At 47.2% G+C, this 27,175-nt stretch overlaps 9 protein-coding genes across 12 annotated transcripts; 5 read left to right on the forward strand and 4 right to left on the reverse strand.

The window, feature by feature from the left end:
• Positions 1–897: 897 nt before the first annotated feature.
• LOC115765888 (tetratricopeptide repeat protein 8) lies at positions 898–4,853 on the forward strand. Its single transcript, XM_030709629.1, has 4 exons — positions 898–963; positions 1,177–1,732; positions 2,795–3,840; positions 4,573–4,853. Exons 2-4 carry the CDS (start codon positions 1,267–1,269, stop codon positions 4,789–4,791), a joined length of 1,731 nt encoding a protein of 576 aa, XP_030565489.1. The 5' UTR covers positions 898–963; positions 1,177–1,266; the 3' UTR covers positions 4,792–4,853.
• Positions 4,808–5,816, reverse strand: LOC115765890. Of its 3 annotated transcripts, none has more exons than XM_030709632.1 (3): positions 5,745–5,816; positions 5,139–5,624; positions 4,808–5,083 (listed from the first exon to the last, which is right to left on the reverse strand). In XM_030709632.1, exons 2-3 carry the CDS (start codon positions 5,497–5,499, stop codon positions 4,854–4,856), a joined length of 591 nt encoding a protein of 196 aa, XP_030565492.1. In that variant the 5' UTR covers positions 5,500–5,624; positions 5,745–5,816; the 3' UTR covers positions 4,808–4,853. The 3 variants fall into 3 exon arrangements, with proteins under 3 accessions (XP_030565492.1, XP_030565491.1, XP_030565493.1); XM_030709631.1 differs by having other exon boundaries at positions 5,139–5,656; positions 5,745–5,793; XM_030709633.1 differs by having other exon boundaries at positions 5,692–5,761.
• Positions 5,817–6,648, forward strand: LOC115765892. The gene has a single exon (XM_030709634.1). The coding sequence runs from the start codon at positions 5,997–5,999 to the stop codon at positions 6,420–6,422; it is 426 nt and encodes a 141-aa protein (XP_030565494.1). The 5' UTR covers positions 5,817–5,996; the 3' UTR covers positions 6,423–6,648.
• LOC115765893 (60S acidic ribosomal protein P1) lies at positions 6,457–7,177 on the reverse strand. The gene is made up of 2 exons (XM_030709635.1): positions 7,007–7,177; positions 6,457–6,861 (listed from the first exon to the last, which is right to left on the reverse strand). Exons 1-2 carry the CDS (start codon positions 7,076–7,078, stop codon positions 6,595–6,597), a joined length of 339 nt encoding a protein of 112 aa, XP_030565495.1. The 5' UTR covers positions 7,079–7,177; the 3' UTR covers positions 6,457–6,594.
• A 77-nt stretch (positions 7,178–7,254) lies between these two features.
• LOC115765889 (ribonuclease H2 subunit A) lies at positions 7,255–8,418 on the forward strand. Its single transcript, XM_030709630.1, has one exon. The coding sequence runs from the start codon at positions 7,355–7,357 to the stop codon at positions 8,372–8,374; it is 1,020 nt and encodes a 339-aa protein (XP_030565490.1). The 5' UTR covers positions 7,255–7,354; the 3' UTR covers positions 8,375–8,418.
• Positions 8,419–8,747: 329 nt separating this feature from the next.
• Positions 8,748–12,270, reverse strand: LOC115765854 (F-box-like/WD repeat-containing protein ebi). Its single transcript, XM_030709583.1, has 3 exons — positions 11,922–12,270; positions 10,550–11,829; positions 8,748–10,386 (listed from the first exon to the last, which is right to left on the reverse strand). Exons 1-3 carry the CDS (start codon positions 11,977–11,979, stop codon positions 9,541–9,543), a joined length of 2,184 nt encoding a protein of 727 aa, XP_030565443.1. The 5' UTR covers positions 11,980–12,270; the 3' UTR covers positions 8,748–9,540.
• A 195-nt stretch (positions 12,271–12,465) lies between these two features.
• On the forward strand, positions 12,466–18,966 carry LOC115765853 (AP-2 complex subunit alpha). 2 transcript variants are annotated; one of them, XM_030709581.1, is made up of 8 exons: positions 12,466–12,749; positions 13,431–13,831; positions 15,286–15,497; positions 15,561–16,606; positions 16,676–17,597; positions 17,665–17,948; positions 18,027–18,231; positions 18,296–18,966. In XM_030709581.1, the coding sequence occupies exons 2-8, from the start codon at positions 13,768–13,770 to the stop codon at positions 18,371–18,373; spliced, it is 2,811 nt and encodes a 936-aa protein (XP_030565441.1). In that variant the 5' UTR covers positions 12,466–12,749; positions 13,431–13,767; the 3' UTR covers positions 18,374–18,966. The 2 variants fall into 2 exon arrangements, with proteins under 2 accessions (XP_030565441.1, XP_030565442.1); XM_030709582.1 differs by having other exon boundaries at positions 12,469–12,516.
• A 1,918-nt stretch (positions 18,967–20,884) lies between these two features.
• LOC115765864 (glycine-rich protein 23-like) lies at positions 20,885–21,328 on the forward strand. Its single transcript, XM_030709594.1, has 2 exons — positions 20,885–20,894; positions 20,946–21,328. Exons 1-2 carry the CDS (start codon positions 20,885–20,887, stop codon positions 21,326–21,328), a joined length of 393 nt encoding a protein of 130 aa, XP_030565454.1.
• A 346-nt stretch (positions 21,329–21,674) lies between these two features.
• Positions 21,675–25,281, reverse strand: LOC115765984 (DNA-directed RNA polymerase I subunit RPA2). Its single transcript, XM_030709745.1, has 3 exons — positions 25,165–25,281; positions 23,616–25,115; positions 21,675–23,556 (listed from the first exon to the last, which is right to left on the reverse strand). Exons 1-3 carry the CDS (start codon positions 25,240–25,242, stop codon positions 21,757–21,759), a joined length of 3,378 nt encoding a protein of 1,125 aa, XP_030565605.1. The 5' UTR covers positions 25,243–25,281; the 3' UTR covers positions 21,675–21,756.
• Between the last annotated feature and the right edge of the window lie 1,894 nt (positions 25,282–27,175).

Here is a 27,175-nt window from a genome sequence, read left to right on the forward strand (position 1 = left end):
CAGAACCTAATTTCGTAACGATCGTTCCTAGGGCAGCTATATGATATAGTGGTCCGATATTGATCAAATTTTGCATATATATGGGAAACATAGCAAAAGTTATAAATGCCCAGTTTGGTTTAGATATCTTGACAAACAAAAAAGTTTTATATACCAGAACCTAATTTCACTCCGATCGTTCCTGGGGCAGCTATATGTTATAGTGGTCCGATCCGACCAGCTCCGACATAAGAGAAATACGAGCCTAAGATTTCAAGGCAATAGCTTTAAGACTGAGAGATTAGTTCGCATAGAAACAGACAGTGGGAGAGACTGGGATATATCCTGATCCTGTTGATCCTGATCTGGAATGTATATAGACTCTATGGGATCGGAGATGTCTCTGTCTAACATATCACAAGAGCGACGTGCCAAAAATGTCCTTTATTATAGATGAAAGATTATAGATAGAAGGATTTCTAGCGAACGGAATTTTATTAAATTCTCTAGCTCTTGCAGTTTAGCCATAAAATAGCTAAAATACCAGAATTACTTTTTTTCTAGAGTGAACATTTAAAATAAAGTTAAAATTAAGTTAAGGATAAGTTAAGGAACCGAAAGGCAGAGAACTGGTTCCAAGCGTGAACCGAACCAATGAAAATGTTTGTGTTTCCAGCCCTCAAAAGAACTGGTAAATAATTTAAAAAGTAAACTCTATACCAAGAAGTTTTTCAGCGTTAAGAAAAATGTTGAAAAATTGTTAAAAATATTTAATTTATTTTTTTTTCGAATAAACAACTGAGTCACAATTAATTGAATTTGTTGTGGCCTATTAAAAAGCTGTCATGGCAACCGCAATTCCCAGTAGAGCCAGGCGGAAATCCAACAGAAAAAAGTCGTCGGGCCACAACAAACCGCAAGACGAAAGGATTTCACAAATTAAAACTCATCAAGGGCCGAAAAAAAAAGAAGAGATAAATCAAGGTAGGTACAAATTATGGGCATAGAAAAATTAGAAGAGACGCGAACAAATTAAAAAAAAAATCAGAAATATGCGGGCACAAACAAGAAGAAGCAGCCACTAAAAAACATTAGCAGCAGGCGGGCAGGAAGTGGTGCGGGCGGGGGCGGGGCCGGGTGCCGGGGGCAGGGGCGTTGCCAAGGAATGACACGCATCCGGTTTTAAAATTCCAACAGAAACGAGCAGCAGCAGGAGACGGGAGCGAGAAGCAGGAGGCGCAGCAGCTGCTCCGCGACAGAGAGGAATTCAAACACTTGGCCAGCCTGATGACGCCGACTGCGACGGCGACGGCGACTGCGCCGGCGACTGCGACGGCAACGCTGGCGACACTGGAGCTGGAATATTTCCGTGCCATCTCGCTCTATCGACGGCGCAGCTACGAGAGATGCGCCGAGGCATGCAATGCGCTGCTCCAAGCCGGCCATGACAACAATGTGCAAATCTTTGCCAAGCCGACGCAGCAGGCGGAGGAAGGGCAGCAGCAGGAGGAGCAGCGGAAGCAGCGGGAGCAGCAGCTGGCCGAGCACGAGTCGAGCCACAGTCGATACGGTAGCAATTTGCAGCGCATTGGCCCCAGGCGACGTGTACACGATGGAGTCGCCGCCTCAGCCTCATCCGCAGCCTCCATAATGCCCACCTGGCTGATGGAGGGCGTCTGGCAATTAAAGATGCGCGCCCTGACGCAGCGCGTCTACCTGGACGATCTTGACGTGGACGATGCGGACGATGCGGGTGAGTGACAGCTAAGCAAGGCTAAGTCTAGGGTTCTAGAGATGGGCGCGTGTCGTGACACGACCTAGGACATATTTCCGGTATCCCAAAAAGTTCATTTAGAGAAATGTGAGAGACATATCCGACCCCATAAATCAGATATATATTCTTGATCAGCATCAATTATAGCCCAGAATTAGAGCTGGGCGCGTGTCGTGACACGACGTGAGGCATATTTTGTAGCAAAAAAAAAACACAAAAAGTTCAATAAGTTAGCTATATGTATGTTTATATATGTTATATTCACTTTGTTAGAAATTATCTCCATCTTCATCAAGTATATATATATTCTTGATCAGTATCAACAATCGATTCGATAGTTCGTCCGCCTGTTCCTCTCATACCGATAAATATCGATTTTGAAAATTATGATACCTAGTTACACTTCATTTTTCTAGCCCTTTTTTGGGTTTTTCAAATTACATTAAGATCTTAGGGTATCTTCTAGTCGGCCATTACTAGACTAGAAATGCTCTAGAGGACGTGTTTCCAATGCATCGATAGGGTATCTCCAAGTCGTGCTTAGGGTATCTCGTAGTCTGTCATTACCTACTATAGCATAAAAGTCGGGCCTGCAGTATACCGATATGTCGTGCTTAGGGTATCTATTAGTCGTGCTTAGGGTATCTCTTAGTCGGACATTATCGCATATAAGTCCTGTTTGCAATATATCGATATGTCGTGCAGAGGGTATCTCTAAGTCGGGAATTCCGACTACATAATAAAAGTCCTGTTTGCAATATATCAATATGTCGTGCTTAGGGTATTTCTGAATCGTGAAGAGGGTATTTCCTAGTCGGGCATTACCGACTAGAACAGTAGTTTTTGCACTATATCGATATATATTGCTCAGGGTATTTCTGGGTCGTGCTTAGGGTATCTCCTAGTCGGGCATTACCTACTATATCATAAAAGCCGTGTTTCCGACATATCGATATGTCGTGCTCAAAGAAAACAGCGACACGCGCCCATCTCTAGCTTAAGGTGAACCAACTACAACCTGAGCCCGCCTTCGACCCACAGCAAACGAGGAGGTGGAATTCGAGCGGATCGCGACAGCGGCACGACCCGGCAGCAGCATCAAGACCGCCTTCCTGCCGCGTCCCAGCACCAGCCAGCGACGCCTGGCGACGGGCCTGAGCCGCTCCAGCGACAGCGCACGGCCCGGCTCGGCACAGACACGACCCGGCACGGCCGTCAGCCGGCCGGGCTCCGCGCTGGGCGCACGTCCCGCCTCGCGCTGCGGCACCGCGTCCCGGGTGCGCGCCACCTCGGCGGCGGCTTTCAATGTGGGCGATGCGACGGCCGCGCTGTACCAGGCGTCGCGTCTCAATCCGACCATCTATGCGGAGCGCGAGGCCATTGTGAAGGCGCTGTTCCAGTTCCTCTACTACCACGAGGCGGACGTCCAGAAGGCGCACTCGCTCTGCCAGGCGGTGCTCGACGTGCAGCGCCAGCAGCGGCCCGGCCACGCCCAGGGAGCGCTGGCCACGCCCGCGGATGCCGCTCGCACGGATTGGTGGTGGCAACAGCAGCTGGGCCGCTGCCTGCTGGCGCTGCATTATACGCGACGCGCGGAGCCGGCGCTGCAGCAATCGCTGGCGGCATTCCCGCATCCGGACACGTATCTGCTGCTCTCGCGCCTGTATCAGCGCCTGCGACAGCCGGAGCGTGCCCTGCTGCTGATCGGGCAGGCCGTGGAGCGGCAGCCGTTCGATGTGGCCTTTCGGCTGGAGCAGGCGCGCATCCATGCGGCCATGCTGCAGCAGGAGGATGCACTGCAGCTCTATCGGCTGGCGGCCAAGCTGCAGCCCATCAATGTCGAGGCGCTGGCCAGCATTGCCGTCGGCTACTTCTACGACAACAATCCGGAAATGTCGCTCATGTACTACAGACGCATCCTCTCCCTCGGCGTCCATACCTCCGAGCTCTACTGCAACATTGCCCTCTGCTGTCTCTATGGCGGCCAGATTGATCTGGTCCTGCCCTGCTTTCAGCGCGCGCTCCAGATGGCCACGCAGCCGGAGCAGAAGGCCGACGTCTGGTATAACCTCAGCTTTGTGGCCGTGGTCAGTATATCGTACATCTTTAAACATGATTCCCATTAAAACTAGCTGAAAAAGGGTATATTGATGCGAAGAACGAATCTACAAATTTACTGTATATATTCCTGATCAGCATCCAGTCCATCTGTGCGTTACTCTTCTCGGAGTCTGTAGAGCTAGATCACAAAATACGCACAGCTCAAGTTTTGTGTTAATCGATAACTTGTTGCCCACTTTTCCAAAATCGATAAATATCGATTATTTCTCTTATTTTTTCGGATTTATCCTTATCTTTCTGATTTGTAATGAATATATATTGGCTTCTTTAAAGCCTATACAGATCAAACTTTTTTCAAATGTCGATAACTTTTTCACTACTTTTCTCGAAATCGATAAATATCGGTTCTGAATAGGCCAATTTTCATCATTTTCATTGATCATATCTTGAAGAAACAAACTTCAACTTGTATTAATTTAATCTGAAGAGAAAGCTCACGTAAGGCACGAACAGATCAAGTTCATTTTGTGCTTGCGATAACTTCTGACATTAACCCAAAATCGATAAATATCGATTCGCTGCCTCGTCCCTTAGTCCATTACATACAGAATTTGACACAGCACAGCTCAGTAATATTTTAGCCCCAAACCAATCATGTTGACAGCTCTGAGCTGGCTACAGGGTATCTACTAGTCGACTAATTTCAACAGAAGCATTCTCTTGTATTCATTTCTCAACTGAAGCAATATTTTACACAGACATCGGGCGACTTCAACCTGGCCAAGCGCTGCCTGCAACTGTGCCTCACCGCCGACGCACGCGATGGAGCTGCTCTCAACAATCTGGCCGTGCTGGCGGCGCACTGCGGCGACATTATGGGCGCCAAGTCCTATCTGAATGCCGCCAAGGACGTGCTGCCCGATGCCGGCGAGGTGAACGCCAATCTGCAGTACATGGATCTCAACTACAAACTCTAGAGAGGAACTGTTTCAACTTGGTTTATTTGCAAATATATATCAATACATTAAAATAATCCCCCTTAGGGTCTCTGGAGCCATTCGTAGATGCTGTTCAGGCCCACCTTGGTGACGGCGCTGGCCTCCACGATGGTCACCTGTTGGCGTATCTGTTTCTGTAGCTTGGACATTTGCAGCATGAGCAGCGCCTCGTTGCGCATCTGGCGATAGGAGTAATCCATTTTGGTCAGCACCAGAAGGATGCGCACCTTTTGCAGGCGCGGCTCTGTGAGAATCGAATAGAAGAGCACGCCTGAAAATGAAACATATTGGAATGAGCCTTAACTTTGGATTGGTGCCGTACGCACCTGCAGCTGATATCTGACACAGATTGGACGCGTCCACCACATAGATGAGCTTCTTGACATCCTCGAAGTACTGGCTCTGGCGCCAGAGCGGCGCCATGCTGCCGCCAATCTCGAGCACTTGTATAAACTTGGCCAGATGTTTGCCGGCACGCGGCGTGGCTGCGGCTGCATCAGTTGTCGGTGGCGGCGGGGGCTTGTGCCTGTCGGCATGTGATGACTTTTCGGGGAAAACGATGCGAAAGATGCCGGTGCCAATGGTGGGCATGGAGTAGCTCGTCTCATCCATGGACTCCGGATCCTGCAGCGCCTTGAGCAGATGTGTTTTGCCAGCACGCTTGGGTCCAAGGCAGATGCACGACATTGCGAGAACTATATATCCGCTTCTACATCTATATCTATCGATTTAACAACAAATTCGTCTTGGCAACCAGTTTTAAAAATACGTTACGACCCATTGTGGCGCCCTCTGTCAGCTTAAAAACGAAGCTGCCGCATTTAAAAGAGCGATAGTTTTAGTGCTGTGCAAAAAATTGGCGACTCGTGTTTTCGTTACAATAGTTTTAGTGTTGGGCAACGCGCAACTGCCGAGAATAAGCGCCGACTCACTCTGTTATCGTTTTGCCCAATGCAAGTGGCTGCTGCTAAAATTCAAATTTGTCTTTCGTTTGTTATTTTTTGCAATTTGCGCAAAAATAAAAACGTTTATACTTGCACAAGCGAGGCTTTCGTAGAACAAAGTGTGCCACGCTGTTGAGCAGCAGTTCCGCAACAGTTGTCTCTGGAATCATATGTTTTTTTAAACCTTAAACAACACACAAAAAAATTATACAGCACATTTTGTTTTTGTTTAGCTTCGAAATGTGCGAGTTTGAAACCAAAAACGATAAATGTGGCTTTGATAAGCAATTTGCAATAGACATAAATGGCATAAGCACAGAGTTTGTATTCCACGACTTCCAGAACAAATGGATGCTGCTGGTTACACAGCTGGGCAAAATACCGGCGCTCTACAATGTGACGTTCGATGTGAAGCACGAGCATCGGGTGCTGCCCTATTTGCACGGCCCCGTGGACGATCCGCAGTTTCATGTTTCGGTGCCGGTGACAATTAACTGTTGCATGGGCATCGACTCGGACGAGATACGCGGCGGCATTCAGTTCCTGATCAATAAGACGGCGCTCAACAAGTGCCCCACCGAGCTGCTAATTGGGCTGGGCCTGAAGCGGCTGGACACAGCCGGCCTGAGGGCCATAGCGCAAGTGTTGAAAAACGGCATATTTTGAGACCCAATAAAATACAGAAAAATATGGCAATCAGTTGTAGTTAACATTTTATATTTCCTCGCATCTGTACATTAAAACGTGTACGAAAATTGGGGAGAATAAAAACTTCACTTCACACACGCGACGGATGTTGTTGGCGTTGTATGATTCTTGCTGCTGCTGCTGCTGTGGCTTAGTCGAACAGACCGAAGCCCATGTCATCGTCGGAGACATCGGACTCCTCCTCCTTCTTCTTTTCCTCTTTCTTGGCCTCCGCGGCGGGCGCATCGGCAGCAGCGGGTGCAGCAGCACCGCCAGCTGGGGCAGCGCCAACGCCGGAGCCAATGTTGGTGATCAAGTCCTTGACATTGATGCCCTCCAACGCCTTGGCGAACAGACCGGGCCAGTAGGGCTCGACCTCAACATTGGCGGCCTTCAGAATGGTCGAGATTTTCTCACCCTGCAAAAGGCCGAAAACAATAAATACAATTAGTATAAGGTCCACAATTCCTATATAAATATTATTATGTGCAAATCAGCAAACAATCCATTGGGATTGTAGCAATTTTTGCCGATTCGTTTCGAAATTTCAATGTTTCACTTACGGTGACGGCGACATCGTCATCAACCAGGATGAGGGAGGCGTAGACGCATGCGAGCTCAGCTTTTGTCGACATTGTTAAACTGTTTGCTTATTTAATAATTGGTGCAAGTTGCCAAAAATTAAGGTTTTATAATAATCGGCCTTAGCTCGAAAGAGAACAAGCACACGGAACAAAATCCTAAACCGGAAAGAACGATGTACGTCAAGTTGGCTGCGTCTAGCAGTGTTTTTGTCGCGTCGCTGTGAATGGCAGCGCGTGCGCTTACCAACACTGCCATAAAACGTAAACAATGTTCGATCCATATATTCTTGCCTATCGATTAGGTAAACAATAAAAACCGCGCGTAAAATGGAAGATATAGAAATTAAGAATGAAAGTGAAGAAAAACCCAATATAATACAGGATGAAGAGCCCACGGGTGATATTAATCGGATAAGCTCGCTGAAGTCACTCGGCCCGTTTATTGCTGCGCGCGAAAACAGCAAAAATACAATTTATTTGAGCGATGTGCCAGCAATCTGCAAGGAGCAGCCCTGCATGCTGGGCGTGGATGAGGCGGGCCGTGGTCCCGTGCTGGGCCCCATGGTATACGGCATCTCCTACTGCCCGCTGGAGAGTAAAAGCGCTCTGGTCGAGCTGGGCTGCGCAGATTCCAAGCAGTTAACCGAGGAGAAGCGGGAGATCATCTTCAACGATCTGAACACGCTGGAGTATGCGAACAGCTGCATTGGCTGGGCCGTGGAAATCATTTCACCTAATGTCATCAGCAGCAGCATGTATAGACGCACCAAGTGCTCGCTGAATGAGGTCTCCATGGACTCGGCCATGGGTCTGATACAAGAAGCCATCGATGCGGGCGTCAATATAGCCGAAGTTTATGTGGACACGGTGGGCCCGCCGGAGAAGTATCAGGAGAAGCTGCTCAAACGGTTTCCCAATTTCAAAATAACGGTGGCCAAAAAGGCCGATTCCACCTATCCGATTGTCTCGGCGGCCAGTATATGCGCCAAGGTAACCCGCGATCATGCTCTGAAGGTCTGGCAGTTTCCCGAGGGCCTGATCATTAAGGACAATGCATTTGGCAGCGGCTACCCCGGTGATCCTGTCACCAAACGATTCCTTACCGAGAATATTGATTTGGTATTTGGTTTCCCGCGTCTGGTGCGCTTCAGCTGGTCAACGGCGGAGAATGCGCTGGCGGACAAGGCATACGACATGGAATTCGATGAGCCCGACTCGGAGAAGCCCAAATATGCGGGCACAAAGCTGACCAAGTTCTTCAAGGGCACCACCAAAACAGGTGAAGTGAAGCGCGAGGAATGCCGCTTCTTCAAACAGTGTCACCTGGATAATGTAACCGAATTTTAGACTTTATACCAACTATTTATACCCTAGAAATGTTTCCAATATATTTTGTAGTTAAGCGATATAAAAATGGTCCAGATTTTTACTTTGCGTGAAAATGATATTGGCAGCACTGGCTGCTGCAGAGACAGTGCTGCCAATTTCACTTGGCTGTACATTATCGCCTCAAGGAACCAGTGCTACCTACACCGTTTGGCTGTGTATTACCGCCTTAAAGAACCAGTGCTGCCAGTTTTGCTTGGCAGCACCCGCTGAGCGTATTATCAGCTTGTTTTATCATATCAACTCCCATTGGAATAAGCAGAACAATGATGCAATACCACATATTAAATGCTATATACAATCTCCGGCTTACCGGAGACTGCAATTTTTATTGCTTTATTTTATATTCCCATTCAAACTTGCTGCAATGGTCCCCTTATCTCTAGCGTGCCTGCGCACCAGAAAAGAAAAGCTCGAGTTCGATTTTGGAGCTTTAATTAATTGTAGCCGCTGTTAAGGCCATTCTTTATAATTAGTATCGTTTACACACTACGTTGGGATGCAGTTACACTGTTCGAATGTAAGCGTGAGCCGGTTGTCATCCATTTAGCTTGGATCCGTGTTCGTTTTTGTTTCCGTCTCCGTTTGCCGGCGACTAACTTATTTTTTGCATGCACTTTATAATGCTTAGGTCTAACGATAAAAGGTTGCTCGATTAAGACTTAATTGGGCTTGGGCTTGGGCCTGGGCCAGACTGCGCTCATGTATACAAAATAACAATAAAATGCATCAAGTTATATACTAAACGAGTTATCTGTGTATAAAAATGAATACTTAGAAACATATGGAGCTTACGGCTAAATTAAAAGCGCGTTTCCCGCCGACTGACGACTGGTCGAAATCGCTGCGCGAGGCGTTCTTAAACTCGGTTTGTCACGCCCCGCGAGCGACACTTCCAGCACACAGACAGGGGCAACGTGTCTTGACTCGAAGTGAGGGAGGCGGCAGGAGGGAGAAAAACTCAGTAAATGGACAGTGGGCAGAACATTGAAGTTAACATTCAAAACAGAAGCGAAAAGCATATTAGAATCCAGGTCACGTCAATACACATAACCTAAAAGGTGCTGGGAGTTGGCAGATGTATCAATTATTGCTGCTGATGCTGCTGCTGTTGCTGCTGCTGCGGATCAGAACTTTCGCAGATCGAGCACAAAAACGCTGCCATCGGATGCACTGGCGCCCACTTTGGTGCCCTTGGAATTCCAGCAGACCTCAAAAATACCGCCCGTGCCCTTGTAGCTGTGCACCAGCTGTCCGGTCTGTGTGCTCCAGATGTGCACGCACTTGTCAAAGCTGCCCGAGGCCAGATGCTTGCCATCCGGACTGAAGGCCACGGAATAGACGGGTTCCGTGTGCTTGGTAAGCGTATGTATGCAGCTGCCGCGTTCCACATCCCACAAGCGGACCGTCGAATCGAACGATGCGGAGGCGAGTATCAGATTCGTGTTGGGATTATTTGTGCCGGGTCCGGTGGGTGACCATTTTATCGTGTAGATCTCTTTGGAGTGCGCCTGCAAATCGTGGCAGCAACGATCGCGCGTCATACTCCAGATCTTGAGTGTCATATCATCGGAGCAGGAAGCCAGCAGCTGACCCTGCGGACACCATTTGATTGCATTCACCTCGTTCGTGTGCCCACGGAACGTTTTGATCGGTTCGTTCATGCCCAGCCGGCACACATGGATTCGCTGATCTGTGCTGCACGAGGCAAACGATTGATTCGATTGCCAGTCGACGTCCAAGGCGGGCGCACTATGGAACGCAAACTGTTGCGTGCACTGGCCCGTGGATGCGTCCCAGATGATTGTCGTTTTGTCCACGCCCGCGGACAGAATGTAATTGCCGCATTTGTTCCACTTGAGCGCAAAGATGGGGCCCTTGTGCTGGCCCAGCGTGGAGGCCAGGCGACCATCTGTCTTCCAGATGCGTGCGTAGCCATCGTAGCTGCCCGTGGCCAGAAGCGAGCCGTCGCACTGCAACAAAAAAACAATACCGATTGGAAATATTTTCGATATAAATTGAAAATAATTTCAGTGTTGCAGGTCGAGCGATTGCTCGTGAGCATCATTCGATATCGATAACGATATGTGCGACATATCAAATATCGATAGCATTCAACTATGCTTGGCTACTCACGTTCCAGTCCAGAGAGGTGACATCCTTATTGCTGGGCACCTCGGCGCCGCCTTTCTGTATGCAGTGCCGCAACACCAGCTGGCTGGAGTTGGCGTTCGCATCGGACATGTCCCAGATGCGTGCGGTGCTGTCGCCGGAGCCACTGGCGAGCAGATCTCGACTGGGATTCCAGGCGCAGATGAACACTTCGCTCTCATGGCCGCGTAGCACGCGGGCCTTTGATTCAGGTATCTCTATGCTCTGATCAATGTCCATTGCCTCGACGACGGTGCTGCCGGGCGTGCCTGTGCCACCGCTGCCGCCTCCGCCATTGCCACCAGCGCCTCCTCCTCCTCCTCCAGCACCGCCACCACCATTGCCCGGTGTGGTGCTGCTGGGCACTGCACTTTGCGCCGTCGTCGAGCAGGTGGTCTGCACATTATTGCCCTGAGCGCCGACTCGGGTTGCCGGCGTGCTAGTTGCACCGCTGGCCGCCTTGGCGCCCGTTGCAGCAGTTCCCGCAGCCGTTGTACCAGCCTCCGCATTGGCACCGGCTGGCACGGCGGGCGTGCCGCCTGCCGCTGGTTGTTCCACGCTGCTGGCGTTGCTGCTGTTGCCATTTGTGGACGTAGATGAGGCGGCATCATCTGCGTTTGTGGCATTCGGATAGGCCGCCGTACTGCTGGTGGCTCCAGATTCATTAGCTCCCGCCTTTTTGTTAGCCGCCGCAGTTGCGCCGCCAGCGCTGTCCGCATTGCCACTGGCCGCAGCTGTCGTTGAGTTAGCAGCAGCAGCGCCGGCAGCTGTGCCGCTGGCATTGTTACCACTGGCGGCGGCGTTATTGCTGTTGTTGGATGCCGCATTGCCGCTGGAGTCCACCTCGTTGGTGTCGGCACCGCTGCTGCCGGTGGGCGTGCTGGTGCCGGTGCTGGCATTGGTGCCCTTGGCGGCAGCGCCAGCAGTCGTATTGCCTGTGCCCGGCTCGATCTTGATTTCCGTTTTCGCATTGCTATTCGAATTAACATTGGCCGGCGTGCTGGCATCGACGGCCGGTTTGCCCGGTTCTGTTTTGACTGTCGGCTTCGGTGGCTTGACTTCCGGCATGACGGCGTCTATCAGGCTGAGGCCCTCAATGGGTCGCGCCATCTCGCCATCCTCGCCCACGCTCCACTCCACCTCCGTGTAGAGCAGACCCTTCTGCAGTATGGTGAGCAGGGCAGCGGGCGGCACGAGAGCACCATTAATGTTGCTCTGCGAGATGTGAGACTCGATGCCAAAGACATAGGCGGAGTGTAGAAAGCCTGTCGTTGGAAAAGAACACGCCAGCATGGGGAAGGGGGAGGGGGGAGAGTTAGCTTTGGGCCGTCTGTCAATGTTCTCCTCCTCCACTCACCTGACTCCTGTAGATATCGGAAAACTAGAAAGTTCACCTCGTCGCTGGAAAAACTCATGTTGGAACGCTTGGCAAGCACGCCCACGGCCTTGTTTGCGGCTCTGGATGCTGTTGTTTCCTATTGATTCCGCAATTAATTGCAATTCTCGAGCCAGTTTTATGGCGGCTGCGCTGATTCTGATGATAACACGGCGCTGGCAGTACGTAACACATGCGTAATTGCTTGTTAACCGTTCACTTGTCCTTGTATATGCAATCGTTGTGCTCGCCGGGTCGCTTAGTGCACATTCAAATGCGCTAGCATTTTATATTTATTTTCTTGGAGTATAAAAAACGTAGAGTACTACAAATAGTCGACGACCATTCGGCATATGCAACGCTGTAGCGCAAAAAATGGCGGAGTTGTAAAGTGGTAGTGCTGGAAAGTGTGTGCAGCTTTTACATGTATTATGCAGCACTTGCCGCGAAACGCGCCAGTTGCTGACGTTTAACAGCACTGTGTCCGCTAGATGGCTGTTGCATGGAGAGGAGTGTAGAGGAAAAATCAATAGAAATTTTCAGTTCGTGAAATGCCTGGCTGCTCTGCTTGTTTTGCGTTAGTTTACAATTAATAACAGCAATTGAACGCAATTCAAATTCATACACGGGTTAAATAAAGTGCTGCATCGCCAGCACACACACACACATCGACACATTCCGCGGCCAACACCCAACAGAAAACCCGAAAACCCCGAAAAGGCAGCAGCAGCCGCAGCCGCAGCCGAAACGAAACGACACAAATTCCAGCAAACTCTCTGCAAAAACATTTTGGCTGCAGCGTTTCAAAAAGTAAGCACCAGCGGCTACCAAATTCGATTCGCATTTGAGTCGCGACTTACAGCAATTGCGTGTGTGTGTGTTATGGCATAAAAAAAAAATATGAAAAACGAAATTTCGGAACGTTTCGTGGTGCTGTTTTTGCGGTCTGTGCAAATAAAACGACTTCGTCATCTTGCGGCCCGTTGGCTGTGGTTCATGTGAAGAGAAAGAAAAAAAAAAAAAAGTGACGTCGACTACGACGACTGCGAGACGTGACATGAAAGCAAAATAAGCGCTGCCAACAACAAAGGGCTCCAGCCGGTGGCACTGATCGTGCACTAATAATACATTTATTTACCTAAACAAGTGCAAATTGTGATAAAACATTGCATTAAGGTCATCAAAACCAAAGCGTTATCAGGCCTGCAGCTGCCGTTGCCGTTGTTGTTGCTGTTTAAAATACACACACACATTAACATGTATACATATATGTATATATATACATTGCAAGTGCTGCCAACGCGCTTGCCAAATATATAAACGAGTGGGCGGGCTGCGGAGCAGTGTGTGTGTGTGCGGGAGGGGGGGGCGTATGCTTGCTCGCCAAATGTCAAAAGTTCAAATTGCGCCAAATATGCCAATAGGCAATAACAAAACTGTTATCGATATCAATTGATTGTTAAACAAATATATATATTATATTCTCAACAGGTCTTCTGCTGCCGAGAGAGCCACAGCGAGCGAGAGATCGTGAGAGCAGGAGAAAAGAACATTATTTTGTTTTCGCTAGCAAATCAAAATTTGCCATTCATCAGTCTCAGCAACGGACTGCAGCAAGTGGCAACGTCGCACAGTTCTCGAGCTACCCGTTAGTTGTTGTTGTTCTTGCGGTTGTTGTTGCTGCCATTTTGCTGCTGTTGTTGTTGTCGTTGTCGTTGTCGTTGGAGCCTGAGCGATAAGAGCGCCGCATCGACTCGAGCGCTCGAGCACAGATCTTTCTTCGCCCCGAGTTTGCATAAAACCAGCGAAAATTAACAAGCTAACTACAATGGCGCCGGTGAGGGGGGATGGCATGAGAGGCCTGGCCGTGTTTATATCGGATATAAGAAATTGTAAGTAAACACATGAGTAGACATAGCTATTGCATACGTAACTCAGTAATAGACTGTTATTACACTCTGTACGCACCGAAAATGGGCATATTGATTTTGAGGAAATATAAAAAAAGCATAGAGAGCAATTTTGACCACATAGAGCATATATATATATATATTCTTGAGCAGTATCAAAAGCTATGTAGATGATCCATAAGGCTATACGAGCTGAATGCTCTTATGTAAGCTCTAGAAAGATTTTATTTCAAAATTATCATTAATTTTCGTTTTATACTATTTAATTATACAAGCTAGAGAAACAAAATTGAACACTTAGTTTATCAAAAATGTACGGCTCAAGAACATGTACCTTATTGAATAGGCTTTCCTAGGTTAATCATGAAAAGAAATCTACATTTTTGGAGGTATATCCTTGATCTTTGGTATACGCCCACATTTAAAGGTCATCTCTTAGCACAGCAATTTTTAAATTATTCGGATAATGAACTTCCGAGTTATTAAAGTTTGTTTTGATTTTTTTCATGCTGTATGACTTAGGGAAGAGAACTATATGCTTCTGGGTATTTTCTAGTCGAGTGCACTCTCACTTGATTTTATTTTATTTTTAATTTTTAATTCAATTTATCAGCGCTTTTCTTATCCAAATATATTCATAACTCTCATAGGGGCGTCAATGTCGACATTTCTTGTTCAATTACGAGAACAACGGCAGTCGCAAAGCGGGGCGGCTTTCATATCAATCTGTGTCCAAGTGTGTATGTGTGTGTGTGTGCGTGTGTGTGTGTATGTACCGCAAATTGTTTGTACTCTGTAGCCTTAACTAGTCGCTTTGCCCAGCGCTCACTCCCGACGCTCTTCCATTCGTTTATCGCACAGACATATAACGGCCCATTTGCTGGTCAACTCGCCAGCATATCTATTGCGTGGCCGTTCTCCCGATCGCTCAAATCGGTGACTGGTACTAATTGCCGAACGAGAGAGAGAGAGTGTGTGTATACTGAGCGGGAGAGTTGTGAGTTTCCGGCTTGATGAACCCCCTGACTCATAGAAAGATAAATAAAAAACACAACACAAACCTTGACCCACACTTGACTATCCTATCCTGTAAAGAAATTAGAAAACCAAAAAGGATTTCAAACAAGAATTCCAGTTCTAGAAACTATATTAATATGAACTAGTAGTTAAACGATAATAAATATCGCCGAATGTTGAAGATAGTATATTTTAAAGCATTTACAAGAAGCTTCAGCAAGATAGCTTAGCTAAGAGCTTAGTACGGGTAACTAGAGGCAGTTTTATATGGCTAATTCGACTCGCGGTTGATGCTGACATTCAGATATACATATATGTATATACCTTTTGTGCTATAAACAAATGTGCCTCCTTCAGTGGAAACTAAATTCATTTATTTTATCTCCCACAAACTTACTCATCTTCCTTTAATTTCACAGGTAAAAGCAAAGAAGCGGAAGTGAAACGCATAAACAAAGAGTTGGCCAACATACGTAGCAAATTTAAAGGCGATAAAACGCTCGATGGCTATCAGAAGAAGAAATATGTGTGCAAGCTGCTGTTCATATTCCTGCTGGGCCATGACATTGACTTTGGCCACATGGAGGCGGTCAATCTGCTGTCCTCCAACAAATACTCAGAGAAGCAGATCGTGAGTAATACGAACTTGGCTAATTGTTATTTAAATATACTCATAAGATGCTACTTTTTGCAGGGCTATCTGTTCATTTCGGTGCTGGTGAATACGAACAGCGATCTGATCCGATTGATCATTCAGTCGATCAAGAATGATTTGCAATCACGGAATCCGGTGCACGTGAATCTGGCGCTGCAGTGCATTGCCAACATTGGCAGCCGTGACATGGCCGAGTCCTTCTCAAATGAGATACCCAAGCTGCTCGTCTCGGGCGATACCATGGATGTGGTCAAGCAGTCGGCGGCCTTGTGCTTGCTGCGTCTGTTTCGCTCCTCGCCGGATATTATACCCGGCGGCGAGTGGACCTCACGCATCATACACTTGCTCAACGATCAGCATATGGGCGTGGTAACGGCAGCTACATCGCTGATCGATGCCCTGGTCAAGCGCAATCCGGACGAGTATAAGGGCTGCGTTAATTTGGCCGTGTCGCGTCTGTCGCGCATTGTCACCGCCAGCTATACGGATCTGCAGGACTACACGTATTACTTTGTGCCGGCACCGTGGCTATCGGTGAAACTGTTGCGGTTGTTGCAGAACTATAATCCGGTCACCGAGGAGGCCGGCGTGCGGGCACGCCTCAACGAGACGCTGGAGACCATACTGAATAAGGCGCAGGAGCCGCCCAAGAGCAAGAAGGTTCAGCATTCGAATGCCAAAAATGCTGTACTCTTCGAGGCCATCAATCTGATTATACATAGCGACAGTGAGCCCAATCTGCTCGTGCGCGCCTGCAATCAGCTGGGCCAGTTCCTCAGCAATCGGGAGACCAATTTGCGCTATCTGGCGCTTGAGTCCATGTGCCATCTGGCGACGTCGGAGTTCTCGCACGAGGAGGTCAAGAAGCATCAGGAGGTGGTTATACTATCTATGAAAATGGAGAAGGATGTTTCGGTGCGCCAAATGGCTGTCGATTTGCTTTATGCCATGTGCGATCGCGGCAACGCCGAGGAGATTGTCCAAGAGATGCTCAACTATCTGGAGACGGCTGACTATTCCATACGTGAGGAGATGGTACTCAAGGTGGCCATTCTGGCTGAGAAATATGCCACGGACTACACCTGGTAAGACTGCACTTTTATTCCCACTCCTCACCCTGTTGCTAATGATTCCAACCTACATTTGTGTTTCAGGTATGTGGATGTTATTCTCAATCTAATACGCATCGCCGGCGATTATGTGTCGGAGGAGGTCTGGTATCGTGTCATACAGATTGTCATCAATCGCGAGGAGGTGCAGGGCTATGCCGCCAAGACCGTGTTCGAGGCATTGCAGGCGCCCGCCTGTCACGAGAACATGGTCAAGGTGGGCGGCTATATATTGGGCGAGTTTGGCAATCTGATTGCGGGCGATTCTCGGTCGGCGCCGCTGGTGCAGTTCAAGCTGCTGCATTCCAAGTATCATTTGTGCTCGCCCATGACGCGCGCCTTGTTGCTCTCCACCTATATTAAGTTCATCAATCTGTTTCCCGAGATACGCACCAACATCCAGGAGGTGTTCAGGCAGCACAGCAATTTGCGTTCCGCCGACGCGGAGCTGCAGCAGCGCGCCAGCGAATATCTGCAGCTGAGCATTGTGGCGTCAACCGATGTCCTGGCCACAGTGCTGGAGGAGATGCCCTCATTCCCGGAGCGTGAGAGCTCCATACTGGCGGTGCTCAAGAAGAAGAAGCCCGGCCGCGTGCCCGAGAATGAAATACGCGAATCGAAGAGCCCAGCGCCCACATCCATCACGCAGAACAATGCGCACGTCAATCATAACAACAAACTGAATAGCAATGCCAATGCCAATGCCGACTTGCTGGGCCTCAGCACGCCGCCCGCTAACAACATCAACAACATGAACAACAGCAACAACTCAACGCTGCTCGATGTGCTGGGCGACATCTATGGAAACAACAATGCCGCCGTCTACAACACCAAGAAGTTTCTGTTCAAAAATAACGGTGTGCTCTTCGAGAACGAGATGCTCCAGATTGGCGTCAAGTCCGAGTTCAGACAGAATCTCGGTCGTTTGGGCTTGTTCTATGGCAACAAGACGCAAGTGCCGCTGACGGTGAGTAATCCGGATGGTCCGGATGAATCTATATAGTAATATATATATAATTCCTTTTGTATTTTAGAACTTTAATCCCGTGTTGCAATGGTCTGCCGAGGACACGCTCAAGTTGAATGTGCAAATGAAGGCCGTGGAGCCAACGCTTGAGGCTGGCGCACAAATCCAGCAGCTGCTGACCGCTGAATGCATCGAGGATTATGCCGACGCACCCACCATTGAGATCAGTTTCCGCTACAATGGCACACAGCAAAAGTTTAGCATCAAATTACCGCTCACCGTGAATAAATTCTTCGAGCCAACCGAAATGAATGCCGAGTCATTTTTTGCGCGATGGAAGAATCTCAGCGGGTTAGTAACCAACCAAACGCTTTGGCCAATTATCCAAATGTATACCTAATCCTTTTACTTTGCCAACCACACCCACAGTGAACAGCAGCGGTCGCAGAAGGTGTTCAAGGCCGCACAGCCGTTGGATTTGCCTGGTGCACGCAATAAGCTAATGGGCTTTGGCATGCAGCTGCTCGATCAGGTTGATCCCAATCCAGACAATATGGTATGTGCGGGCATCATACATACGCAATCACAGCAGGTGGGCTGCCTGCTGCGACTGGAGCCCAATAAACAGGCACAGGTGAGGAAACATAATTAGCCTTAACTTTGCATACTCAACTCTAATATATTTATACCTTTTGTAGATGTTCCGATTAACCATACGTGCCAGCAAGGAGACAGTGACACGAGAGATATGCGATCTGTTGTCGGATCAGTTTTAAATCAGGCAGACAATCGTCTAAGTGGGGGATATGTCTAGGGAGCTACTGCAGCAAACCACATTTACAGAATGCACAATCCTAATCACCTAGAGAATGATATCAAATCAAAGTATATAATGACATGTTTCCTCGAACCTAAATGCGGGCTATGTTTAAGCCGTTAATTGTGCTACGTATTTGTATGGCACGCCCACGCCCACGACCACGCCTCTTCACATGTTTACCTCCTCTACTAGCACACATACACACACACACACACACATAGACACACACCTATTATACTATACTGCAGTGAGTTTTGTTTTCCCATTTTCAGCGCATGCAATTTTTCACATGTTTTATATATTTCTTAACGCGCTAGTTGTTAAAATGCGTCTGATTTTCCATTTTCAATATACTTATTATTATTCTTATTATTATTTTTTGTAATTGCTAACGAGAGAGAATTCTTTGTAAATGTTAAGCTCAAAAAGTTCATTAGTAAAACATAATTAGATTATGTTGTATGACAAGCATTAGCAGTTGGATATTACTATATATATATTTATATATATAAAACAGATTCATACAAGCATACATGCATATACCTAGTATATATATATAAATACACACACATATATATATATATATATATACATATATATATATAACATTGTTGTAATAAAGCAGCAAAAGAAACAAATTATAAACAATTTATAAATGGAATGATATAAATACAAAAATCGTTATGTTATTAACAACAAATTATTACGCATAAAGGCATAAAAAGAAAATAAATTCAATGTTTAGTGTTTTTTGATTGTGAGATTGTGAGATTGTGGAGACAAGTGCGTAGGTCCTTGAGGAATTAGTAGAAGTAGCAGCTGGCGCCGTAAATCTCATTAAATGATAGACAAATAATTAGATGGTGAAAATCACAAACAAATTTTTTCGATTAACACACATACACACACACACAACACACATACAAACATTACATTAAACATTGTTGAACTTGAACAAACTAATATAATAAAGTATACTACAAATACTACTACAAGTACATATATATTAAAGGACAACCATTACAACAACTTATTATTATAAACGTATAGCAAAAATTCTCGATTGATCCTGAGCATGTACTATGTATTATTTCGTATATGTACCATAGATATGTATGTAAAAAACAAAAACAAAAAAAAAAAAACGAAAAAGAAAAAGTAAAGCAACTATATAGAAATTGTTTCAAATTCAAAATCAAGTTGAAATTTTGTTTGGACAAAATCATATTAAGTACATTGATATCAATCAGCAAGTATTAACTATTCCCCCGATGTGCATCTGAAGCGCCATAAAATGTTGCAGTCAAAGAGACACAAGAACAAATAATTAAAATAAAAAACTTGAAAAAGAAGTGAATAAACAAAAATATACACACATTTTAAGCTATTATTTGGCTATTTGGAAATTCATATTCTAAAGCTGCGATAGTTAAATTGTTAAACGAATTCCACAATAAAAGATAGCAACAGCAACAACTACAACAAAAAAAGAAAAAAAACAACAACAACAAACTACAGATAGCAAAAGCAGGAATTTAACTGTAAACATAAAGAAATATGTATTTAAAATAAATAAAAGTCTATGGAAATTTGAAAAGTGTAACTCACAAGCATATCTATTCAGTTTTTGTAAGTACAAAAGACGGTGGAATGCTGAGAAAGCTGATTTTAAATCTAATTTAACAAACATTTTAATGCTATCTTACCTGTATAAATAGCGTGTATGTGTATGTGTGTATGTATGTCTGTATGCATGCATGCATGTAGGTGTGTATGTATGCATGCATAAATATGTGCATATGTATGCATGTTTGTATATGTATGTTTGTAAGTATGTATGTATGTTTCGTATGTATGTGTATATATGTATGTGTATGCATGCAAGTATAGATGTGTGTATGTATGTATGTTTGTATGTATGAATGTATGTTTGTATGTATGTATGTATGTTTGTATGTATGTATGTATGTATGTTTGTATGTACGTATGTATGTATGTATGTGTGTGTGTGTGAATGAATATATGTATGTATGTATGTGTGTGTGAATGAATATATGTATGTATGTATGCGTGTATGAATATATGTATGTATGAATGTGTGTATATTTATGTTAATGTATTTAAGTATATATATGAAGGCAATATTGTATTTGTATGTATGTACGTATGAGTATGCGTTTGGGTATGTATGTGTGTCATGTAGTATGTATGTATGTATGTTTGTATGAATGCATGTGTGTATATAACAATACAATACAACAAATACAATACAAACATGTATATATTCAAATGTGTGTGTACGTATGTATGCATGTGTGTGTGTATGTATATATTGTGTATGCATTTATATATGTTAATGAATGTATGCATATAATTTGTATGTGTATATGCAACACCAAGTGTACCTCTAGCTGAGCTGCAATTTAAAAAAACGTATTCTTAACAAAGGCTCTTCTACTCGATTCTCATGAATTCAAGTAAGTCGCATAGGCTTCAGTTCAAGTAAAGGCGGCGGCGGCTCGGAGGAGACGGCAGCCTGAGCTTAGGAGGAAGCGGCAGCCTGACCCCAGGAGGAGGCGGCAGCCTGAGCTTAGGAGGAGGCGGCGGCCTGAGCCTAGGAGGAGGCGGCGGCCTGAGCCTAGGGGGAGGCGGCGGCCTGAGCTCAGAAGGAGGCGGCGGCCTGAGCTCAGAAGGAGGCGGCAGCCTGAGCCTAGGAGGCGGCAGCCTGAGCTTAGGAGGAAGCGGCGGCCTGAGCCTAGGAGGAGGCGGCAGCCTGAGCTTAGGAGGAAGCGGCGGCCTGAGCCTTGGAGGTGGCGGCAGTCTGAGCTCAGAAGGTGGCGGCGGCCTGAGCTCAGAAGGAGGCGGCAGCCTGAGCTCAGAAGGAAGCGGCAGCCTGAGCATAAAAATTTAAAAATAAACTGGTACGTATTATAGACTTGACTTTATCTTATTACATTTTAAAAAAAGCTAAGTTTTCAAGCTAATGCTTTTCTGTTCTTTCAGTGTTTTAATATAAAACTTCGCCTCCCGTCTAATGATACATGCCGCTCAAATAATGGTGCGTTGGACAGGTAAGTACATTTTTCCAATATATATTTATATATTTATCTCAATATATCACCTGAATAACTGATAAGTGATCAACGAACAGCCGAACCCGCATATGTGTATATCCTTCTTGTCTGGAACTTGAATTTTTACACTTAATTTGAATAATTTCCAGAATTTCTAATGGGGTTTTGGTTACAACAGGTAACTTTATTACAAATATATGTAAAAGATTAGTCATAGCGATAATAGGTATAGGTATGCACAACAATTGAATAACTAGAACGAGTCTCAGATGTGACTCAGCTTGAATCTGGCATTTATATTGACCGAGCTCAGTTCGGTTACCAGAAATTTGAACGAGAATGGAATTTCGATCATGGAGACGCCGCTGCTGTCGCCGCAAAGGCGACAAGTGTCTGGCATGGAGGACAAGCCGCCCGTCTCGTTGCGCTTGATGATCTGACGCAGCGGGGCCAGAATGCTGCCGCATTTGTGGCAGACCAGCGTGTGCGTCTTGTCTGAGTTGTGGAAGAGGCGATCCTGCAGCAGAAAGGCGGCACCATGCGAGATCAAAGCATCGCGCTCCATCTCACCGAAACGCACGCCACCGCCACGTTTTCGGCCCTTGATCGGCTGATTTGTGCGCGCCTCCACGGCGCCCGTGGAGCGCACCTGCCACTTGTCGAAGACCATGTGACGCAGGCGCTGGTAGTGCACCACGCCAAAAAATATATCCGCTGTCATTTCGCGTCCATCGACGCCGGAGTAGAGACGCTCCGTGCCATAATAATTGTAGCCGCCCGCCTCCAGCATTTTGCCAAAGTAATCGATGGCTGTGTTATCCTCCGAGAAGCGGAACGGTGTCGCGTCATAGACACCGCCATGGACCGCAGCGCTTTTGCCCGCCATTGTCTCAATCATCATCGCGATGGTCATACGCGAGGGGAAACCATGGGGATTAAACACAATATCCGGTATGAGACCCGATTCGGTGAAGGGCAAATCCTCAGCGGGATATTTCTGTGAGCAGATGCCCTTTTGGCCGGCACGTGAGGCGAACTTATCACCGATGGTCGCCGGTCGGGCCACGCGCAGCGTTATGCACACGGTCTTGCGGGGCATCAGCTCGAAGCTGCCCAACTGACGCACGCTGTCCACGACGCAGTCCTCCTTCTCGTCCATTTTGACCACTTTGAATGTGGAGACCTCCCCGTCGAAATAGCAGTAGAGAGGCGAACCATAGCTGAGCTTGGTGCCCGGATGCGGCAGCCCGTCCGTGTCCAGATGCTTGATCAGCTCCGGCATGTGCGGATGCCGGGCAAAGTAGCTTTGCTTTTTGGCCAGCTGCACAAACTTGGACTTGTAGATGCTGCCGTAGGCAAATCCACGCTCATAGGCCGACTTATTGATGATCATGGCGTCCTCCATGTCATAGCCCGTATACGAAATGACAGCCACAATGGCATTGGTGCCCATGGCAAAGTCGTCCAGCTGTATGTTATCGTAGTGCACCGGACGGAACAGCGGCGTCGCTGGCGTCTGCAGTCGGTACAGCTTGTTGGCCGCCTGCTTGGGCCAGTTGAGGCATGGTGTGCCCATCGTCTGTTTGCCCATCTGGCACTGGTACATGTTACGCGGCGACTGATTGTAGTCCGGCATTGGTATAAGATTGGCCAGGTTGCTCATAAAGTGCGTCTTGGAGAGTTCGAGATGTGTGGTGAAATCCGGATACATTTCCTTTTCATCGATGGCTATTTCCATGTACAGCTGCTCCAGTGTGCCGATGTATTCGACGCGCTGCCATTTCAGGTTCCACACGGGACGCATCATGCGCGTCGGGCCTGTGGATAGAAACAGACCCGGGAACTGGCCATTTTTCTTGTACGGTATAAAACCAATTTCCATCATTTCAGGCACTTTTCCCGTGATCTTGGCATAGCGCAAATCCTCGACCATTTTGGTAGCTTCGGTTTGGAAAATGTGGCCCAAGTGTTTGCCATCCAGAAACACCACATACAGCTTGGCATCCGGCTGGCCCTGCTGCGACAAAGGCATCATGCCCATCTCCAATAGCATAGCTGGAATAGCCTGGAAAAGAGGAGAATCTATTAAAGCTAGTCGAGATTAGGTGCTCAAAGGTAACTTACTTGCACCAGCTTCGGGTCCGGACGCTTGGATATCTCACAGGTCAGGGTCAGATGGTTAAGCAGGCCGCAGGGCGTGCCATCGGGCGTGTGCACCGGGCAAATGAAGCCCCAGGCATCGGGCAGTAGCTGACGCGCCTCCGTCGTGCGCATCGTGGTGAAGTAGGAGCCACGATGTATGGCCCGAAAGTGGGACATGTAACGCATGCGATTGATGTTCTCCGCCATAATGACTAGACCGCTGCTCTGCATCAGACCCAGGCCAGTGCGCGAGGCCACATTGCCCGTGGCGAGAAAGGATTCCATGGCGCGTCCCACGCCGCCCGCCTGTCGCATGCACTGCGTCATGATGCTGCTGCTCGCCAGCGAATCCGGTGCGTTGAGTTTCTTTAGCAGACACCGGCGCAGCTGCAGCAACCACATCTCAATGCGTTCACCCAGATACTTCTGGTATAGATGTCCGGGCAGCAGCACCTCCTGCATCATGGCCGAGTCGACGTTCTCCACCTTGTACTTGCCCTGTGCGCACTGAAATAGCTTTTGCACCATAAACACAATCAACTGGAATTTCTCCTCGTTCGTCGACAGATGGACCATGATGCGCTCGCGCATTATATACTCGGTCACGGCCTCATCCGGCAGCCAGTCGGGCACTTCGGGGAAACGCGAACGGAAGAGGGTGCCAATAAAGGAGCGACACTGGGCGGATGTGTAGACGCCCTCGTTCTGCACGTCACGCAGCATGCTTTGCACACAGGTCAAATAGTATTGATCCGACTCGTAGCCCTGCACCAGACAATTATAGATCTGCTCGTCCGTGTAGTCCATTAGGCACTTGAGTATGAGGCAGACGGGTACGTAGGACAGGCGCTTGACATGGGAGAACATAAAGCGTGCGGTGCCATTGTTGAGATAGTGCAGCACATTGGTCAGGGACAGCTCATCGTCTCGCACTGTTTGCACCATGACGCCCAGTTCGCTGAAATTGTGACCGCGATCCTTCCACGAGGAGCGCTTCACGCAGATGGGATGATTGCGACGCGTCATGATGAGCATGCGCACGATCTTCTCGTTGCCGCGTATCACAAAGATGCCGCCCCACTCGCTGTCGTGCTCGCCATGCTTAACCATGTCTTGGGGCGTGGCCTTGCCCAGATTGCAAGCGCGTGAGCGTAGCATGACCGGCACTTCACCCAGGTCCATATTGATTGGGGTCTTTTCCAGATCGTTGACACTCCAGCCTAGACGCACTGAGCACACACCCGAGTAGGAAGCGTGTAATTGCCGTGCATCTGTTGGATATATCTCACGGGTGCGCACATCAATCACGTCCATCGGCACCTGCGGCTTGGTTATCCAAATGCTCTCAATATTTATGCTAATGCGCTCGCCGGCGGGTGTTTGGAATTGCTGCGGCACCATATATCTGGCCACATGCTCCAGGCCCACGCTGAGCATTTCATCAAAAGAGTCCACATGCGGTGCACCCAAATTGGCCAGATGCTGCAAGTATTATATTAAAGATTATGCTTGGCGGCAGGCAACACTTTACCTTATTCAATTTTTCGGGTATTTGTTTAAACTCGGGCCGCGAATTCGTCAGCACGGGATACTCTTTCATGTTGTCCATTATTCAAGAATTCCAGCAAGTAAAAACGTAAACAAAGTTAAACGGCTCTTCGAGTTGCACGTGCTGTTAAACTTATCGATAAGTATCCGATACTTATCGGTTGGCGCTGCCAACCTGTTGCAGACAAAGCATGTTGAATCTGAGCAGGTAGCTTGTCGGCAGTTTTGTGACGTCACGCTGCATGCGTTCTGATAGGCATCAATGTGAACGGCTTATTGGACTTAATGACGTAATGCAATTTGGGCACTCGAGCGTAATCTTCCACTTGTGTTAATTCTTGTGCAGCTGACGCACAGTTTCGCGCCAAAATTGTTTTTTATTTAAATGTGCCGTGTTGTTTAAAAGTGTGTTGCAGGTGCAAAGCTTAGATAATGCTGGTGTGCAATCGTGTGTAATAGCTGCAAGGATACATAAGCACGTAAGTCCTGCAACAATTTGTATGTATAAACGGAAATGAAACCCAAGTCGGAAGTGTCAACGTGTTGCTGCTTAATGAAGTTGCCTGCTTGTCCTGTTATATCCTTGCTGTTGTTGTTTTTGCAGCCGCAAAATATATGCACAAGCTTGTTGCATTAGTTATGTATGCGATTGTTGGCTGCTTACAAATGTGCAGCTCCTGAGCTTGCCTCTTGACAGAGCAGCCTAGTCTTCTGCTTCTTACATTGCGGATTAAGCTGTATGTGTGAGTGAGTGCGAGAGGGAGAGGGGGGGGGGGGGGCTGACAATATTTTGGTCAAAGTTACGCTAATTAAGCACAGGGGCCCTGCCGCAGCCTGCCTGCCATATGAGCCGTTCGGCATAATGAAGATGCAAAAAGTTTCATTAGTTATTATTAACTTCAGTCAAAGAATAACTGCTGAAACTTGAGAAAACGCAAGAAGCCAAGCGACAGCAGCAGCAACAATAACAACAATAACAACAACAACAATAGCAACAAAAGCAGCTGCAACACAGGCGCTTCGGTTTATTATGCTATTATAATGAACACAATGCACATTTTCTCAAGCGCTCTATCTCGCTCACACCATCTGACGCTCTCCCCCCTCTCTCTCTCTCTTCCACCCACTTGTGCTGCTGCCCATTTGCCTGGCGCGCAATCTCGCCCAAAGTTGATGAGGGCAACGGACGGGCGGGTGGGCGTGGCTGGTTAGCAAGTTTTGGCAAACGCGCTTCAAGTTTTAGTCGCTTACATTTTATTTTCCATTCTGTTTTGGCCGGGCTAACAAAGAGGCAACATGGCAAATTGCATTGTTGATTTTCATTTTCAAGCCTGAGCTGCTCGCCCAGCTCTCAATGTCTCTTCGAGTGTGTCGCCCACTCACGCTCCTTTCTCTCCTGCAGGGCGACACTTAGCAGCAGCAGCAGGAAACCCTTCCAAATGTGTCTGTGTGTGTGTGTGTGTGTGTGTGTGTGTGTGTCCTTGCCCCAGCCCCGCCTTGCCTTGCCACCACGCTCTGCTCATTCAAAGTCATTGCTGCGTGTTTCCCACTTTTTCAAATGCCGTCGACAATGGCCAAGTTAGCCGAAAAACAAAAAATAAAAAAGAATAGAAAATAAAATTGGCGTTGCCAGTGGAAAAATCTGTTGCAAAATGCATTTTCATTTGAAACTTTTGCCAAAAACTTTTTCGGTGGGAGTGCATCTGAAAAAAACAGAAAAAACAATGCAAACACAAATGTTGCGCCATATAAAAATATACTAGATATACGCTGCTCTGATTTAAACACTTGCATTTGTTTGCTTTCTTAATAAGTTAGATGTTAGGTTTGCCATAAAATCCCCATTGGGGAAACTTATGACCCCCATTCCATAATGATAGCTCATAAGAACAGTTGTTGGAGAGGGTATTGGGCAAGGGTATTAGGCATAAACTTGGAAGTTTTTATACCTTGAACCCATTAAAAAGGGTATTTGTGCAAAATCCAAATGTATG

The sequence above is a fragment of the Drosophila novamexicana genome, unplaced genomic scaffold, assembly GCF_003285875.2.
Source record: "Drosophila novamexicana strain 15010-1031.04,08,12 unplaced genomic scaffold, DnovRS2.1 tig00001059-arrow-arrow-pilon, whole genome shotgun sequence".
NCBI classification, from domain to species: Eukaryota; Metazoa; Arthropoda; class Insecta; order Diptera; family Drosophilidae; genus Drosophila; species Drosophila novamexicana.

Coding starts and splice junctions, on each gene's coding strand:
- LOC115765888 (XM_030709629.1), top strand. CDS start 1,267: ATGACGCCGACTGCGACGGCGACGGCGACTGCGCCGGCGACTGCGACG. Junction 1,733..2,794: donor GGACGATGCGGACGATGCGG/GTGAGTGACAGC, acceptor TTCGACCCACAG/CAAACGAGGAGGTGGAATTC. Junction 3,841..4,572: donor ACCTCAGCTTTGTGGCCGTG/GTCAGTATATCG, acceptor TATTTTACACAG/ACATCGGGCGACTTCAACCT.
- LOC115765890 (XM_030709632.1), bottom strand. CDS start 5,499: ATGTCGTGCATCTGCCTTGGACCCAAGCGTGCTGGCAAAACACATCTG. Junction 5,084..5,138: donor GTGTCAGATATCAGCTGCAG/GTGCGTACGGCA, acceptor TTTCATTTTCAG/GCGTGCTCTTCTATTCGATT.
- LOC115765892 (XM_030709634.1), top strand. CDS start 5,997: ATGTGCGAGTTTGAAACCAAAAACGATAAATGTGGCTTTGATAAGCAA.
- LOC115765893 (XM_030709635.1), bottom strand. CDS start 7,078: ATGTCGACAAAAGCTGAGCTCGCATGCGTCTACGCCTCCCTCATCCTG. Junction 6,862..7,006: donor ATGACGATGTCGCCGTCACC/GTAAGTGAAACA, acceptor GGCCTTTTGCAG/GGTGAGAAAATCTCGACCAT.
- LOC115765889 (XM_030709630.1), top strand. CDS start 7,355: ATGGAAGATATAGAAATTAAGAATGAAAGTGAAGAAAAACCCAATATA.
- LOC115765854 (XM_030709583.1), bottom strand. CDS start 11,979: ATGAGTTTTTCCAGCGACGAGGTGAACTTTCTAGTTTTCCGATATCTA. Junction 11,830..11,921: donor CCGATATCTACAGGAGTCAG/GTGAGTGGAGGA, acceptor TTCCAACGACAG/GCTTTCTACACTCCGCCTAT. Junction 10,387..10,549: donor TCACCTCTCTGGACTGGAAC/GTGAGTAGCCAA, acceptor TTTTTGTTGCAG/TGCGACGGCTCGCTTCTGGC.
- LOC115765853 (XM_030709581.1), top strand. CDS start 13,768: ATGGCGCCGGTGAGGGGGGATGGCATGAGAGGCCTGGCCGTGTTTATA. Junction 16,607..16,675: donor TATGCCACGGACTACACCTG/GTAAGACTGCAC, acceptor TTTGTGTTTCAG/GTATGTGGATGTTATTCTCA. Junction 17,949..18,026: donor CGATGGAAGAATCTCAGCGG/GTTAGTAACCAA, acceptor CCACACCCACAG/TGAACAGCAGCGGTCGCAGA.
- LOC115765984 (XM_030709745.1), bottom strand. CDS start 25,242: ATGGACAACATGAAAGAGTATCCCGTGCTGACGAATTCGCGGCCCGAG. Junction 25,116..25,164: donor TACCCGAAAAATTGAATAAG/GTAAAGTGTTGC, acceptor TAATACTTGCAG/CATCTGGCCAATTTGGGTGC. Junction 23,557..23,615: donor CGGACCCGAAGCTGGTGCAA/GTAAGTTACCTT, acceptor CCTCTTTTCCAG/GCTATTCCAGCTATGCTATT.